Source organism: Falco cherrug, chromosome 1 (genome assembly GCF_023634085.1).
Source record: "Falco cherrug isolate bFalChe1 chromosome 1, bFalChe1.pri, whole genome shotgun sequence".
Lineage (NCBI taxonomy): Eukaryota > Metazoa > Chordata > Aves > Falconiformes > Falconidae > Falco > Falco cherrug.
In genome coordinates this window covers 108,949,523-108,966,308 of record NC_073697.1, presented here as the reverse complement: position 1 = coordinate 108,966,308, position 16,786 = coordinate 108,949,523, and the positions used below count along the sequence as shown (strand labels likewise).

Here is a 16,786-nt window from a genome sequence, read left to right as displayed (position 1 = left end):
TGGCCTTGGACCTGCCTCCATGGGCCTCCTCCAAAGGGTGGCTCAACACAAACAGCATCTCCTCTGCACCATCACCACCTTCCCTGGTGCGATGAAGGCCAGACCCTGCCCCACATCCCCCATAACACGGGCATGGTGAGCAGCCTCCCCTGTGCTTCAGCCAGGGTGGCCAGAGCAAGATTCGGGATGGCAGAGCCATCACTCTGTGGGGATGCTGCGCTGAGAAGGAGGGTGCGGAGGCTGGGGCTGAATGCGGCCCCCAGGCTCCAGCCCAGCCACCTACACAAGCTGCACCGGACCCCAGGACTGCCACTGCTGGATGCAGCCTCAGGCTGTAAGCATTGGAGGCATCAAGCTGGAAAACTTGAGGGGTCTCAGTCCTACGCAATGTGCCCCCCAGCAGCCCCTGCTCCCTGCAGGGCACAGTGGATGCCAGATCTGTGCAGGGGACACTGTCCCTTCTTCTCCAGAGCATCCCACCTTCCCAGCACCCATGCCAAACCTTACTGCCCCACAAACGCCAGGCTCCGAGCTCAACACTGCACCCCGAAACCCACTCCTGGGGTGCCCACGCAGCTCAGCGCTCCCCCAGAATGAACAACGGGGCCCCTGTAACCATGCCCTCCCATCCTCTAGCTGTGTCCCTGGCTCCCTTGGCTGCCACTGAGACAGCTGCCACGGGACTGGGACCAGCACGGCTCTAGGGCTCATCCCTGCCTGCTACCCATCATCAGGATGGGAGAGATTCGCACCCCCGGGCTGCTGCAGGATGCCCCTGGCCCTGGCAGCTGCCAGCCCCCGGGTACCGACACCGCGTTGCCACAGCATCCTCAGCACAGCGCCTCGAAGCTTGCTACAAAAATCACGGCTGGGGGAGAGGTGCCTTCCCACGGCCACGGAATGACGGGGATGGCAGCCAGGGCTGAAAGCACCCACCTCCCCAAAGACCCCCATGGGCAGCACCAGCTGTCAGGCTGCTCCAGCCCCAGCAAGCCCCACTGCGCCAGGGCCACTTCACCCACCCAGCTCACCCAGCCCCCCGGAGCAGGCAGCAGGTCCCCAGAGCCTGGAGGATGCCGGACTGACTCCGGCCAGTGCTACCCTGCCACTGGGGCGTGCGGGATGCTCAGGGAGGGGTGCACAACCCCCTGGCAGTATCTCCTGCCCCCTGCCCAGGCTCAGCTCACCCCGGCAGCCCCCGGCACAGGGTTGCTGGCACAGCACCCCTCCCCAGCGCGACACAGCACTGCACAACAGGTAGGGGGGACCCACCACCCCAGCCCCTCTCGCCACCCCCCAGCCCAGGCCACGTACTGCTGTAGAGGGTGTCGATCCAGGAGAGCCGCGGCAGGCCGCGGTGGCTCAGCGGCTCCATGCTCGGGAGGTTGTGCCGGCTCTCAGCCCCGCCAGCCGGCTCTCATCTCACAACAAAGGCGGCGGGCGAGGGCGGGAGGCGGGGGGCCGCAGGCCCGGGCGGGGGCTGGATGGGAGAGCCGGGCACGGCCGCCTGCCCGGGCACACGGCGGCTCTTCTGCCAGGGGTGCCCAGGGAAGGAGGTGCCGCCTGGCAATGGCAGCGCGTCCCGCCTCCCGCCCCTGCCTTGCTGGGGGGAGCCGAGCTCAGCATCCCCCCCGCACGCAGCCACGCCGACCCTCCGCAGGGGTCTGGGGACCGGGAGGGAGGAGGAGGGGAAAGTAGTGGCACAGGGGCATGCGGCTGCCCCCCAAGCCTCCCCAAGGAGAGCAGGGGGAAAGGGGGAGCCCAGCTCCATCACCCTTTCCACCATGGTCTTATCTCCTTCCTATGGCCCAGGGATGCTGTGCCCTCTTCCCGGGGAAACCTCACCAGCCCCTCAAACTGCTACGGCTGAAGGACATGGGCTCCCCCTGGCCCTGCGCCCCCTGCCTCCGGCAGCCACGGGAGGACCCAGGACCTCCAGGAGCCCTGCCCCATACAACCAGGGTTGGCCGAGCAGGGCATGGGCAGGCAGGGGTTAAACCGTCCTCCCCAGCTGCATGTAGCCAAAGGAAATATAAAGTGCCAGAGTCATCAACCCCAATATGTCAGGGCGCCAGCCAAGCGTTCAAGTGCAGAGAACTGCCCTGGTTCAGCGTGTGCGGGCACCGCTGCCCAGGTCCCGGCGGTACAGGCAGCATCCCCCACTGCTGCCCTCGGCTGCATCCTGCCTGCGGGCTCAGCCGTGTGGGGAAGGGCCTGGACCAGGCACCCGGGCCAGATGGGAACGGGGCAGGAGGGATAACGCTCCGCCAGGCACAAGGGGAAGGTAGAGCCACCGGAGCATGAAGTGCCAGGACGCGGGTGGCATTGGCAGCCACCCTGGCTGGGAAACCTGAGGGGACCTTGCCAAGGTGCTGCCACCACCTGATCCCCACTCCCAGGGGTGCCTATGCCAGGCTCGGATGCAGCCAATACATTTTGGGGCAGTGCAGCAATGCCTGGGGCACTTGGAGCCACCAGCACTTGGCATCCAGGGCAAGGAGCCACTGCTGCCCCTGGCACAGCCCTGCCTCCCCAGGGGGGCATATCCAGCCCCAGCACGGCAAGGCAAGGACCCATCCCCACAGCCCACCACCCCCACAAGCTGTGAGTCCTCGGGTGCTGAGTCAGCGGCACAGGGTGCTGCCCCGCTGCTGCTATTGCCCACCCCTCACCCGCCCCACTCCCAGGTATTTCAGGGAGCCAAGCACAGCCCTCTCAGCTGCCCCATGGGATGCTACTGGGCACCACCATGGCTCCTGCCCTGCCTAGTACCGATGCTCCTCTTGTCCCCAAGCTGCTGGCACTGGCAGGGCCAGCCCTGCCCAAGGGTGGCCACGATGTGACCATGTTTGCTGCTCTCCATCCCCCACCAACTCCCCCATTTGCTCCTGCTTGGGCTCTAGCTTGGTACCACAGCCTGTCCCCACTTTGTCCCTTAAACGTTCCAATGGAGAGTCCCCTCCATCCTCCACACCCATGCCCCACACCCCGGCAGCACCCACAGCATGAGGCGCCCTGCCACCCGGCACAGCCACCTACCAGGAAGGCGACAGCAGTTCAGCTAAGCGCATCAACCCCATTCACAGCAGGAAACCACGCTCCGCTCGCCTTGGGGAGCAACACAGCAGCACCAGCAGCATCAGGTGCAGCTGGTCCCTCCAGCACGATGGCTGCAGAGCCATGGAGGCAGCAAGCAGCCCACAGGTCCCGCCGGGGCGGCCAGTTCTCCATGCACAGCTCTCTGCAAGCATGCAGGAGTTTTTCCACATGCTTCCCCTGGTCAGAGGCACTTCCCGGCCACTCCTGCCCATAGCACCAACCTCTCTACAGCACTGTGCGAACTTCTCTTTGCGCATCTTCATCCAACACAGGGCATGAGCGGAGCACTTGGATGAGATGCCCACCAGCCACCAGACCCCCCAGGAGCCCTCCATCAGCTGGGCACCCCCAGTGGGACACCATGCAGCAGGCCCTGGCAGTGCCATGGGCCAGGAGGACCAGGCAGGCAAGTATCCCACAGCCCGGGCAGGCAGGCATCTCAGAAAGCCTCACCATGCACTGGAGATGCCCAAATCAGAGCCGACCTCGTGCCGCACCTGATGGGCCTTATCTGGCTGCACACACCACCCCAGGCAGGTGCCCTTGCACAGCCTGGACAAAACAGCCCCACCAAAATGTTGGACTTGATTTTTACTTTGTTTTCACACCTTTACAAAAGCCACCACAAACACCCAAAATCTGCAAAGCAGCTGAACCTCCCTTCACCCCCCAGAGCCAGGGGGGAGCACCCATCCACAACCAGGCACCCATCACCCTGCGGTGACACAGACCAGCCCTGGGTGAGCAGATGCTGTCAACCACATTCTCAACCCTCTCCACAGCTGGGCGCAAGACTGCAAAGCCGAGTCCTGTGGTTCCTCCCTGCCATCGGCCAGCCCCGTGCTGCCTGCCTGGTGTCTGGCTGTCTGCCTGGCATCTGCCCAGCCCCTGCCTGCCAGCCCACGCATCGCTATTTCTGGACTCTTGTGCAAGAGGCTCCTACAGCCATGGCCACATGAGCCTTACTGCTTGCCCAGGGCCAGGCTGGGGCTGGTGGTGGGCAACCCAGGCTGGTGGCAACTGGAGAGCAGCTCCAGGGCCACCGTGCAGCTCCAACACTGGTGTGGGTCAAAGGGGGTGTTTCCTTAGGGGAAGAGGGTGGCTGGGGAGCACAGCACCCACCAAGGAGCACAGCAGATCTTCCCTGCTGGGTGTCCTGAACATGCTGCTCCTCAGTCCCACTCAGCATTAAACTTCTCCCCCAGTATCACGTTCCAGCGGGATGGGAATCCCGAGGGCTGCGCTGCATGGGCCCCAAGCTGTGCTCCCAGCTGCTGAGGGGTGCGGGGAGCGCAGGGCAGCTGCTCCAAGCCTCCTGCCCTCGGGGAGCCAAGCAGATGCCAGAGCTGGGCAAGTCCCACAGCCAGTGTGAGGAGGAGGGCAGAGACCCCAGGGGCAGCAGTGGTGCCCTTGGCCTCTCAAAATACTGGAGAAGGAAAGAAAGGTGGTGGCAGCTCACAGGAAAAAGCCTCTAATATCAGATTAAGGCCTGGGTCAGCTATGGCATTGCGTCTCTTCTGAGAGGGAGGAGATTGTGGCCGTATCTGCCAGCACTGAAGCCCCAGGCTGCTCCTGTCCCACCCACGCTGGTGCCAGCGCTGCCGAGATGGCTCGGCCAGGTTTGCTTCCCACCGCAAGACCTATGAAGAAGAAGGAAGAGGTGGTGGTTCACAGTGTTGGAACAAAAATCACCCGTGGCACAAAGCCCCAGAAAGCACAAAGGTCTCGCTATCTGCCAGATCTTCAAACAATCCCTGAACTTTGCAGCTGGGACTTATCTGGAGGCAGATCTGCAGGACCTCTGCTGAGGCTGGCCAGGCTCCACTCCCCAGCTACAGCCAAGAGAGCCAAGAAGTGTTGTTGCTAGTGATCTGCATATGCAAATTATTCTGCTTAGCAAACACTGATAAAGTAACTAGGGATGGGAAAGCCAAGTCTATTTGAACACGTCTCAGGGGGACACGGCGAGGTCGGTGCGCTCCCTCTGGCTGCTCTGGCCACCCTCAGCAGGAGGAAAAACCCAGCAATGCCACAAAGCAGGAGCACAGGTGCCGTTTTCCCGGGATGGATGCACACTTTGGTGAGCTGCCTTGGCTAAACCATGCTCCCCTCTCTAACCCAAGGGAGTACTAATCCCCCGCCAGCTCGGGGAGAAGCATCTCCCACCGTTGGCTGCTGCAGGGCTGGCCACAGCAGACAGCATCCAGCAGAAGACAGAGCAGAGCCATCCGCTGGGACCCCGACCGGCGGCATCAGGGCAGGAGGGGAGGAGGAACCAGCCGAACAAAGAGCCCCGCTGCACAGAAGTGTCTTTCGAGGGAAAAAAAAAAAAAACAAACCCAAACCAGATTTCAATAGACTTACAATGCAAATATATTCAGGCCCTGCAGGGCACTTCTGGCTGTAGCCAGCTGCCTAATGAGGGCTTCTTGCATGCCCTGCTGCTGCTGCTCCTGTCTGGGGACACCGATCACCCCACAACCGGCCACTGCTGCACCGTGCCTGGGGGGCTGCACAGTCACCTCCCAGCTGAGGTGCTTGTCCCTGCAGTGGGCACAGCCAGTGGCACCACTGGCACCAACAGGGGAACCGTGTCCCCTCCTTCCCTTCCACAGGGCCCCAGAGCAGAGCATGCAGCCCAGTGCCACTGCCCACCACCTGAATGCTGCCCAGCTAGGGGAGCTCAGCACCATCTGCCCCGAATGCTGGGGGCAAATACCCAGCCTGTGGGGCACACGCTCAGGGATGTGCAGGGATGCTGCAGCCAGACCCACCTCCTGCAGGTGATGTGTCGGCATCTCTGGGTGGACTAGAGCAGGTACTGCAGCCATGTGGGGGGAGAGAAGGAAGCCACCCCAGGAACACCCGCACCAATTCGCGACGATCTGGTTCCGGACACCGGGCAGCATCCAGATTCTCACTGCAGCCACGCTTAGCTGATGCAAGAGCTGACAGCAGAGGAGAGCAGGCCAGGGGAGAGCCAGACCCAGCCGTGACAGCTTGCCAGCAGCACAGATGCACCCACGAGGCCGGCTCACTCGCTGTCCCCATGGCCGGTGATTGGGACAGGAACACCTCTCCCACCGCGCATCCATCCTGCTCGGTGCGTGCAGGGTGCTGGTGCCTCGAAGGGTCGTTTCTCCACCCAGCAGATGCTGTGGCTGCTGCCGGCTCTGCCCCAGTGCAGAGATCCTGGTGGTGCCTGTGGGCAGAGCCGGGCGCAGGTTTCCCCTTTGCTCTTCCAGCTCCTTTACAAACCCTCCACTATTTGCCCATCACAGGGAAGTTACTCCAACAACAGCACTTACTGGTCCCATTTAAGAGCTATGCTTCTAAACAGCAACTCTTCCACTCAAAGGCTTTTTAACCTTGTGAACTTCTGCATTTATTTATGGTTTTCTTTAACAGCGTCAGCCTGACCCAGCATTAACCCTGCAGTCCCCGTCTCGGGCAGCACCGCTCTCCGGGGAGGCAGCCCCATGTCACACAGGGGTTGTTGTCACATTGCCATCAGGAGGTTTGTGGAGAAAAGCCCCCATCCAAAATGCCGCCAGGCCCCAGAGCAGATGGGGACGGTTCAAAGGTCCCCAGCAGGCGCGCACACATGCATGCTGCGATTTTGTCCTCGCCTAAGCGGTTAAAATGAAACACTGAGACTGCCTGGCCTTCCCCAGCCAGGAGAGGAACTTTCAGCATCTGCAGAGCCAAACAACCACTTTCCCAGAATGGGGAAATATGACGAAGTAAATAAATAAACAAACAAACAAACAAATAAATAAATATGGGAACACAGAGGTGGTAGATGGGGTCTTAGAGAGGGACAACTCCCACCCACACACCTCCCCGCTGTGGCATTTGTTCCCAGATCCCCTCCCGGAGCTGAAGGAGGGGAAACAGATGCACAGATAATGCAACACTTCACCCTCCTGGGTGCTGCGAGATCACTGCTCTGTCGCATCTTGCAAATTGTGACCCACCCCAGACAGAAAGAGATGCACCAGGATAAACTCTGGACTTTGCTCACTATTTTCTGTTCTCCTTTTGCTGGTATTTTAGGGGGGTTTCCAAGAAAGGGACAAGGAACCAGCAGGGTCCAAAGACAGCAGGACAAAGGCCTGCCTGCAGCACTGCCCCATCACCTCCCCGGCCACAGAGGAGCTTCTCCAGGACAGAGTATCATGTATTTCACAGTATCATGTATTTGCCAGCAGCAGCACAAGCTGAAAGCAGGGATGGAGCAGCAAGAACAAGCCGTGCCTTTACCCATAGCATATCAGGAGCCCCCAGCACAGAACCCATGGCAATCCAGCCCCCAGGCCAGGTGCACGGGGATGAGGTGGCCGATGCCCTGGGGACTCCAGACGCCCCAGGGCCCCTTCCTCATCTCAGCCCTTTGGTGCACACACTGACACTGCCGCCCTTCTGTGCTCACCACCCTTCAAGGCAGAGACCCTGCTGCTGCCAGCAGTCTCCCTTCCCATTTCCCAAGGTACTAGTGAAGGCGGCGTGGCAGGGCAAGCAGAAGAGCCTACATGACTCCAGGAACTTTCCATGACAGAAACTAATTCCAGCTAAAGGGCTGGAGATTTCATTTATGGTGCAGCTCACAGCCGCAGCATCCTGCCGTAACCAGATATATCAGCCAACCCCATTGGGGACTATTCTGGCTATGCCAGAGCTCCCCACCCCAGAGTTCACATTTCTGGGGTGCAAGGTGCTACAGAGGGCATGGCAGGGGCTCCTGAACCCAGCAGCCTTCTAAAGGAGCTTCAGGAACTCCTACAGTAGCCCAGCTCCACAGCAAAGCCGGCCTCCTTCTCCACTTCCCAAGGGCAAAGCGGGGAATCCCAGTGCCGAGTTTGTTCCACGTCCGTGCATGCTACCCAGCCGCCAGGCACAAAGCATCTCCCGACGAGCATCACCACATCCCTCCTCTGGGTCACTGGCACAGTCGCCTCCCACCCACGCAGCTCACCCTCTCCCTGTGGGTACCAACTCGCAGCACTGGAACCTTTGCCCCAGGCTCATGCCGGGGCAAAAGGGGCACCCAGCCCCTTCTGGATGGGGATGGAGGTGGCACCCAGCCAAAGCACCGCCGCGCCCCAGCACACCCCGGACCGCCTCCCGGCATGGTCACGCACGACACGGCACATACTCAGCTGTGAGGCCAGCTGTGTGTTTAGCCACAAGGACAGGTGACGGCCGAGATGAAGGGAATTTTAGTCCTTTCCATGCTTCGTTTTTAGCCATCTGCTCGCTGACGCTCAGATTTTGTTGGTCCCGGGTGAGCTGGCACAGACGTTATCTCAGATGCCAGGATCATGTATCTGGCTGTCACACGCGCTGCTCTCATGCAAAAGCCGCAAACAGGGGCATCTTGCAGATTTCCTTGCTTTAAATCAGATTAATCACAAGCTACTTAAAGGAAACCACTGTCTGTCCCTGGTAATTCCCATAAAGACAATATTCAGCACTCCTTCGCTTGCTGTCCAGATAGCACTGCTGTAGGTTACAGTGAAATGGCCAGAGACCGACCGTGTCCCACGTTCAGCCACAGCCACAGCACTGTTAAGCTCCAAAACTCATGTTAAAATACTGAGGGACCCAGGCAGAGCCATGCTAACAGTTACACGCCACCTGGGCTGCTGGCAGGAGAAGCAAACAGCACCATGATCAGGAATTTTTAATTATACATGAAAAATAAAGAGAAGTGAGAAGAAAGCAACGGGAGCACTAAGTTAACCAACCGTCCAGAGAAAGGGGGATCTAGGCAACAACTGCACGCATTTGACTGTACTCAGATTCTGCTTTTAAATGTCAGCGCCGCCAGCGCACACAGGCACCCTTATAATGCGCAACAAAGAAAAGTGCTGATGCTCGGGAAAAGCTTGGGACAAGGCTGGGGACAGCTCATCGCCACTGCCATCAGCCAACCTCCGCGCAGAGCCCAGCCATGACACAGGAGAAGGAGCTGGGTGCTCGGCGGAGGGGATGTTGCCTTCCTCAGCCATGCACAGGAGCTGGGGACCATGACGGAGACCCATGTGGGGGAGAAGGAGGAAAAGGAGGAGGAGGAGGAAGAGGAAGAGGCCACATTGAACCACAACAGATGCAACCTTGGATTTCAAGCTCTTGCCCGAAACACTCACCCTGACTAGCCCCCTTGAAGGGTGGCATGGGGCTGGAGGACCCCTCTGAGTTACAAAGCTGGGTTCCTCAGGCGCTTACACTGTGCTCCAGGGAAGCCCCTTTAACAACAAACACCCCCTCAGCCCAAGAGCCTTGCACAGTCCTGGGTGTTTGGAAACATTCAGGAGCATTATGCAGGTGTAAATAAAATGCGGGATCCAAGTGTAAATCAGAAGGATTTGTGCTTGGTCACTCTAAGGCACTCAAACCCCCTCAGCCGCTGAGCAGCTCTCCAAAAACTACACGCAATGCCTGTTGACGGGGGCTGGAGAAGGGCTTTGGGGGGTCCTTTGACGGCGACACATCGGACACCCTTCGTCCTTGCTCCTGTAGCTGGTCCCTGGCTCCTGTGGCCAGTCCCCTGTGGCAGAGGCACACACATGTGAGCAAGCCCGGCACAGTATGGAGACGCCACCACGAGCAGCCATGTACTTTGGACATTTCACCTCCAGTTAGCTCAGGAAGGTAAAATGGAAACAGCTGTTCTCTGGCCCTGTAGGCTAATGCAATAAATATAAATTACGCTAAATATTAAGACCGGTTCAACATCAGAGCACTTGCTACCCAGGCAATCTTAAACCAGCACGGTACAGCCTTAGGGAAAAACTCCTCGCCCCAAACAATCGAGCAAGAACAAAATTAACTCAAGTCAGCTGCAGAATTAGCAATGTAAAAAGTACCATTCCCTAGCTGTCAGGACTCTGTTTGAACTGGGATTAAAGCTGATGCAATAACAACTTCCAGGCCACTGGAAGTAGGACAGCATGACGGGTGACAGCACTAGCTGGCTGCGCCTCCAGTGCCACAAAACAGCCAGTCACTTGCAAAATAACATTGTCCTCAATGCGCCCAGCGCAACGCCCCGGGACACCTCATCACCCCGGCATGCTTCTGCTTTAGTAGCTCCAGGACTTCCCCATGGGAGATCACAGGGTGTCACTGGAGCAGAGGTGTCCCCGTGACAAGCCAGGTCACACCTGGAGGAAGTGACCCTCCCAAAGTCCCAGCCCCAGGGTGGCTCCTGGGCCAGTGGTACATCACCAAGAGCCGGCTGCAGGGGACCGGCCGGCCACCCTCCCTCCTCGCGTGCTGGGGGATGGGGCCTTGGCACCGGATGCCCTCGGAAGCAGGGCAGGGATGACACGGGGGCTTGGGGTGGCCTTAGTGGTGGGACGGGGCCAGCATGAGGGCTCGGGGTGGCTTCAGCTGTTCGACGGGGATGGTACAAGGGCTTGGAGTGGCCTCAGCCGTGCAACGGCACAGGGTGCCCGTGGCTGCGTGACGGGGCCAGCCTGGGGACGTCAGGTCCTCCGCCATGCCACAGCTCAGGGCGCAGGTGACGAGGGCTGCCACGGGGGCTCGGTGCGGCCTTAGCAGTGGCACGGCGAGGGGACGCAGGGACAGAGTGCCACGGGGTGCCCCCGCCCCGGGCACGGCACGGGGAGCTCAGGGCGGCCAGCGGCACGGGCCGGGGATGCCCTTGACCACGTCGGTGGGGACGGCCCAGGGGCTGGGGACCCCCCGGCCCGCAGAGTGGGGACATGCCCCTCGGCCGTGCCGCGGCCCGGGCCCCCCGGCACCCACCTGCCGAGGAGGCGTCCTCCGCGTCGGAGCTGCCGCCGCTGCCTCCCTCCGGGGAACTGCCCGCGGGCGCGGCGGCGGGGCCGGGCGGCGGACGGGGGGCGGCGGGCGGCGGCGGGGGGGCTCGGGCCAGCGCCGCCTCCAGGTAGCCCACCTTGAAGCGCTCCTCGGCCAGCGCCCGCTGCAGGCGGCGCAGGTGGCGGCGGCAGCGCTCCAGCTCCCGCTCCATCGCCCGCACCGAGCCCAGCTCCATGCGGGGCGCCGGCTCCCCCGGGAACTCCGCCTGCCAGTGCCGCGCGAAGTCCGCCCGGGCCGCCTCGCCCGCCGCCATCCCCCGCCCCGGCACCCGCTTCCCCCCCCGCCGCCTTCCGCCCCCCGCCGCCGCCGCGGGGCCTGACGTCGGGGCCCGCCCCCGGCCGGCCCCGCCTCGGCACGGCCCCGCCGGGGCGGGGAGCAGCGCTGCCACCGCCCCCCGGCTGGGCTCCGGCTGCGGGCTCCGGCTGCGGGCTCCGGCTGCGGGCTCCGGCTGCGGGCTCCGGCTGCGGGCTCCGGCGCGGGAGGCAGCGCCCGCTCACCTGCGCCGGGCTCGTTCCCCGGGCGGCAGCGCGACGCCCCCGGGGCTCCGCAGGCGGGGGGCAGCGGCGGGGCTGTGTCCCCTCGGCTCCCTCGCCCGCACCTCGGGGACCCCCGCGGGGATGCGGGACGCCGGCCGGGAGGATGCGTCTGGTGCCGGCGGCGGCAGAGCGGCTGAGCAAGGGACAGCTCATGACACAAACCATCACAAGTCGGTCCCCAAGGCAGGAGCAACCCAGCCGGGAAGGGGGTGGTGGCCCCTGTGCCACTTTCCCCGGGTGCCCTGGCCTTTGTGGCAGAACCCTGCCCAGCTCCTGCCATCCTCATCCTCTGGCCGGTGCTGCTCTGCCTGCCCTGGCGGTCTTACAATGGGTGGCCCATGGCCACCAGACGGTGGGACAGGCACAAACACCCGCGGTGGACGACCAAGGCCCACATAAGGCTATGGCACGTGTGCCCACTGCGACCCCAGGGGAGGGGGCTTCCCAACCCCACACCCCGGGCAGGGTCAGCGGTTCCCTCGTGCCATGCGAGGCACTGGGGCAGGCAATGCTGCGGGGTGCAGAGGCAGGAGCTGGAGGCAGCGTGGCCGCAGGGACCTGCCTTCCCCTGCCTACGCTGTACTGCAGGGTGGCTGGCTGTGGGTGACTCACAAGCCTGTGTCCCTCGTGCCACCTGGCCGTGTCCCAGCAGGAACAAAGCACCTATTTACCCACAGGGCCCAGGCGATGTTGCAACAACCACATCCTCCTTCCCCTCCATCACCACCTGAGAGTAGCAGGCGGCGCAGGGGTGGGCACCTCCCTGCACACCAGCCCCTGGCTCTCATGCCTCGGCACTGCAGGCTCCCTCTCCATTGTCTCTCTCCAGCACAGCCATGCCTCCTGGTGCAATGTTCCCGAGGAGGCTGGATGGTGCTGGGACACTGCCAGGAACTGGGCACCCCCCAGCCCATGCTGGCTGCCTCCTGCCCACCCCATCGGGGTTTCATCTCTGGTGAGGGTTGTGCTCCCAGGTGGCCCCAGCAGCTCTCACCTGGAAGCAGCAGTGCTTTGGGGGTGCTGGATGGATGTGGGTGAGAGGCAGCCAGTCCAGGGCTCTTTGCAGGAGCTGCAGCCCCCGCTCAGCAGCAGTGTTAGTGGCAAAGACACCCAAAATATGCATTTGGCCTGTGGGACCAGTGGGAGCTGTGATGATGCTGCCCAGGATGGAGCAGATGCCCAGCACTCAGCAGTGCCCTGGTCCAGCGTGACACGTGTGGGAGAGGTGGGGTATCCTCGGGGGTCGAACCCCTTCGTGGAGGCTGGGGAGGAGGGGGGGTGCCGTGAGTGGCCTGATTTATGCGTGGCGACGGATAATTACAGCTCTTTCATCATCTGTCAGGCAGACAGGCCCGGCAGAGCCTTACAACACATTTCTGGCTCCCCGTCTCAGCCCATAAATCTCTCCAGCGCATGGTGATAAATCAGCTGGGGCCAAGGGAGCAGGGCCTGGGTGGGCGTTCCTGCTGGCCTCCCACCCTGTAATGGGCACCTAGGTAGGAAGCGTCCAGGACGAGGTGGGGACGGCCCAGCGGGATGCACTAATTACAGGCAGCAGGTGGCATCCGATGACCTGTGATTTATGGTCTGGCCTTGCCCGCTTCCGAGAGCAGGGACTGGATCCCTGCAGGTCCAGGGCTGCCCAAAGCTGAGATACTGGAACCCCTGGCAGTGCTCCCCAGTGAGCTCCTGGGAGCTGTGGGCAGGATGAGGGCAGCCGTGGGACTGCTGCCTGCCCTCTGCCTCTGCCCAAGCATCGCCCCAGCTGGGAATGGCTTTGTGCCCAACTCAGCCACCTCCATGTCTGCTCCATACTGCACCTCCTGGCTTCCTGCACCAGCAAAAACCTCCCCGTGGCAGGCATCCATCCTGCTTAGCTGCGTCTTGGACAGGCACGTCTCTAAGTGGGCCTGGCATGCTCATTCTGCCGGCATTTAAGCCTCCCAAAGAGCCCCTCACTCCTGCGCTGAGCTCACCAGGTGAATCAGTGGTCAGAGGAGCATCCGCTCCTGGGCAGAGCAAGACTGGGCGGCCAGAAGGCTGCTGGGAAGAACAAGAGGGCTATAGTGAGCACAGGTGAGTGCTCAAAAATATTTGCAGGCTTCACCTCCCTTTGAAGTCCTGCTGCCTGGCCCTCCCCTCTCCCCGAGGCCCCAGCTCCTGATTTATTGGGTTCCTGGAGAAGAGGCACCTAAATTAGCTCTGACTTCAAAGAGCCAAGAGAGAAGAAGGGCAATAGACAAATAGCCCCCCGCTAATTGTGGCTATTGATCAAACCTGAGCTGGGACAATCAGATAGGAAGGGATGGATCAAGGGGGGGGCACATTCTCCCGGGCCTCTGCTTTTGCTCCAGTCACCCCAACAATTTGTCAGACCCACTCCTGGACCATTTTTCAAAACGTTACCCCTCACACAGGAAGGAATTTAGCAACTGCTTGCTAATGAAATGATGGGCAAACACACGTGGCAGTCCCTCACTGTTCGGAGGATGGGAACCTGGCCTCCCCATGGCCTCCGGACTCGCCGCACCTGGCAAGTCCCTCTGTCCCACCGGCTTGGGGATGCAGGGAACAAGAAGCTGCTTTCAGCATCCTCTTCTCCAGAGTAAGTGCCGGGCAGGCCCAGCAGCACCAGCCCAGACAGCTCTGCCCCCAGGCTCCCCGATGCTGGGAAGGGACAGGAAGGCTCTGAAGGCAGGTAGCACTTTAGCTCTTTTATCACCTGCCCCAATCCCCCCTGCCACATTCCTGCTTCCTTCTCCGCAGGGCAGAGGCGTACCAAGCCCCGACATTCCTCCACTGGTTCCTAGGGGCTGCTCCTGCCCAGGCACCCGTTTACTTCCATGCCCACGGATGCTCCCGGCTCGCCGAGGTGCAGCTGCATGAAGCAGCCCTAATGCACCGTCTCAAAGGCAGCTCAGTGCTCCAGCCCTGTTCCTGGGGCAGCAGTCATTTTGTCTTCTCCTGTACCCAGGCGCAAGACTCACTGCTCTCCTCAGCAACCTCATCGTTCTGTGCCTCAGTTTTCCCTAGCTGAGAAATAACAGAGATTCTGCAGCATCCATGAGCATGAGTGAGCAGAGCCCAAGCCAGTGCCAGGGTGGTGATGCCTGATGGGGCTCTGCCCCACAGCGCCGTACAAAACCCAGGGATGACCTGGCCCAGGCTGACCCACCAGCCAGTCCAGCACAGGAGAGGGCAGAGCAGCACGGGGAAATTCTGCACTGACCAAACTCTTAACAGAAACTAAAGCAACCACTGCAACATATGCTTGGTAGAGGTGCTTTCCTCCTGGGGCCTGTGAGCATCCCACTACAAGCTCTGGGCACCCCAGCACCAGTACCCCATGCTCCAGCCCAGCACCACGCTCAGGAGCATCCCCGCGGGCAGAGGCCAGGCAGGGCTCACCCTGTGCGTCTCTGCAAGGCAGCACACCTGCAGGCAGGTGAGGAGGTTCGGGAGAGAGCCACGTGACGAGCCCTGTGCTGGGGCTTTTAGAGGCGGCTGCGTGTCCCTGGAGGAGTGTCTCCCACACCTCACAGGAGGCAAGACCGCAGCAGCACCTCTCCCACTCCCCCTTGCCACGGCCATGTCCGCAGCAGCCATGGGGATAGGGATGGCACCAGAGCCCGACAGCTCGGAAGAGGAGCTGGAAGTGGGGGGCACAACCCAAGCGTGCTACAGGCAGGGTCTGTGGGTCCCCCAGGGCAGGGAAGTATCCACCTGCCTGGGGGACCGCGAAGGGATGAAGGTGAGGAAGAGGAGCCGGCCGGTGCGCTCCAAGGCCAGGAGGATGGCTGCCAACGTCCGAGAGCGCAAGAGGATCCTGGACTACAACCAAGCCTTCAACGCCCTGCGGCTGGCCCTCAAACATGACCTTGGTGGCAAAAGGCTTTCTAAAATCGCTACCCTCCGGCGAGCCATCAACAGGATCACAGCTCTGTCCCTGTCCCTGCACGGCGCCGGGTGCTGCTGGCCCTGCGCCCACTCCGAGTGCCGCAGTGGGGCCGGGGTCCCTGCGCAGGAGCCGGGGGTGAAGGCCAGCAGCCCCCAGCTCCCCTGGGTGCCCAGTTCCGCAGGCACTGCCAGCTTGCAGCACTGCCCTCCATCCCCTCTCTACGTTGGCTTTTCCCCGGAGAGGCAATTCCATCGCTACGAGAGCCCAAAGGAGGATCGCTCCATGCCCAGCCCTGCCTATTGCTCCAGCGGGACTCACCGCCCTGGGCTCCGAGGCGCCTGCCAGCAGAGGTACACGGGCAGCCTGCAAGACCCCCTGGCCGGGGCAGTCCCCTGGCAGGTGGGCTATTGCCAGAGCTGGGGGCACCAGCAGTGCCTCCCCATCCACTGACCTGCGGGGCTGGGGCGGTGAGGCGGTGCCAGTAACGCAGCTGCGGGACAGACGGGGGGAGCGGGAAGGGACTGTCGCGTGAGAGAGAAGCGCTGCAGGACACGGAGCTCAGCTGCGATGCTGGTGAGAGCCGTGAGCCCCCCGACATGCTGTACGGGACCCCTGCGCTGCCCAGCTGCTGGTCTCCGCTCTGCAGGAAAACTGGGGAAGGTGGAAAATCCTCTGGAAATGCCAGCTCTGTGTTTCTCGTTGCGAGGTCTTGCTGTTGCTGATTGCCGCTGTTATTTATTCTCTCTTGCTTGCTCTGTGAGAAAACACGAGTTACAAACCCAAGACCAGGGCAGCGGCTGTTAATAAGCGTGGGGTGGACAGATGGGCTGTGGGGATCACGCTAAAGCCCCTGGCTGGCTGGTTGCTCTGGCTCCCGCCGGTGAAGGAGCGGAGCAGGAGCCAGGAAAGGTTAGTGCCCTGGGACTTTTGATGCTAAGCTCATTGGTGTGGATGTTTGTGCCTGGCAGATTTGCGAGGCCGGGCCAGGAGGGGAGGGAGACAGATGTCAGCTTTCATAAAACCCACCCATCCATTTGCAGTTTCCTTCTGATCATGGCAAAGTGGCTCTGCTGGGACAGAGCGATAGCGTGCTCATGGCTCGTCCCAGCGGCAGTGAGGAAGGGGGGGAATTTCACTAAAAAGGCCCTTTTGGCCCCTTCCCTCTGGCTTAGAGAGCTCTGACCAGCTGGGAGGGCTCCCTTCTGCCCAAGGCTCGGCAAACCGGAATTGCTGCAGGAATTAGGCAGGGATTTACAGCCACACACGCCACAACCGCCAGATTTTTAGATAGGGCAAATTGCACCACTTGATTCCCACAGTGCTGAGCCCCACAGAACTCTTCCAGCCCTGCTGCTCCCGCCCCAGTGCTCCCAGTGAGCCCCAGCGCTGGCTGCCAACTCACCAA

The 16,786-nt window shown here is 61.7% G+C and overlaps 2 protein-coding genes across 3 annotated transcripts in view; one reads left to right on the top strand and one right to left on the bottom strand.

The window, feature by feature from the left end:
• Window positions 1-11,231, bottom strand: part of ABR (ABR activator of RhoGEF and GTPase) — a 41,261-nt gene extending 30,030 nt beyond the window's left edge. Inside the window, exon 1 of one of the 2 annotated variants that reach the window (XM_055718240.1) lies at window positions 10,873-11,231. In XM_055718240.1, the coding sequence (XP_055574215.1) occupies window positions 10,873-11,200 (328 nt within the window). In that variant the 5' untranslated portion in view covers window positions 11,201-11,231. Of the gene's footprint in view, window positions 1-1,314; window positions 1,481-10,872 lie in introns of those variants that run through there. The other variant, XM_027806225.2, reaches the window with a different exon arrangement.
• A 3,841-nt stretch (window positions 11,232-15,072) lies between these two features.
• BHLHA9 (basic helix-loop-helix family member a9) lies at window positions 15,073-15,962 on the top strand. The gene has a single exon (XM_027806156.2). It carries the CDS (start codon window positions 15,073-15,075, stop codon window positions 15,829-15,831), a length of 759 nt encoding a protein of 252 aa, XP_027661957.1. The 3' UTR covers window positions 15,832-15,962.
• The last annotated feature ends 824 nt before the right edge of the window (window positions 15,963-16,786 follow it).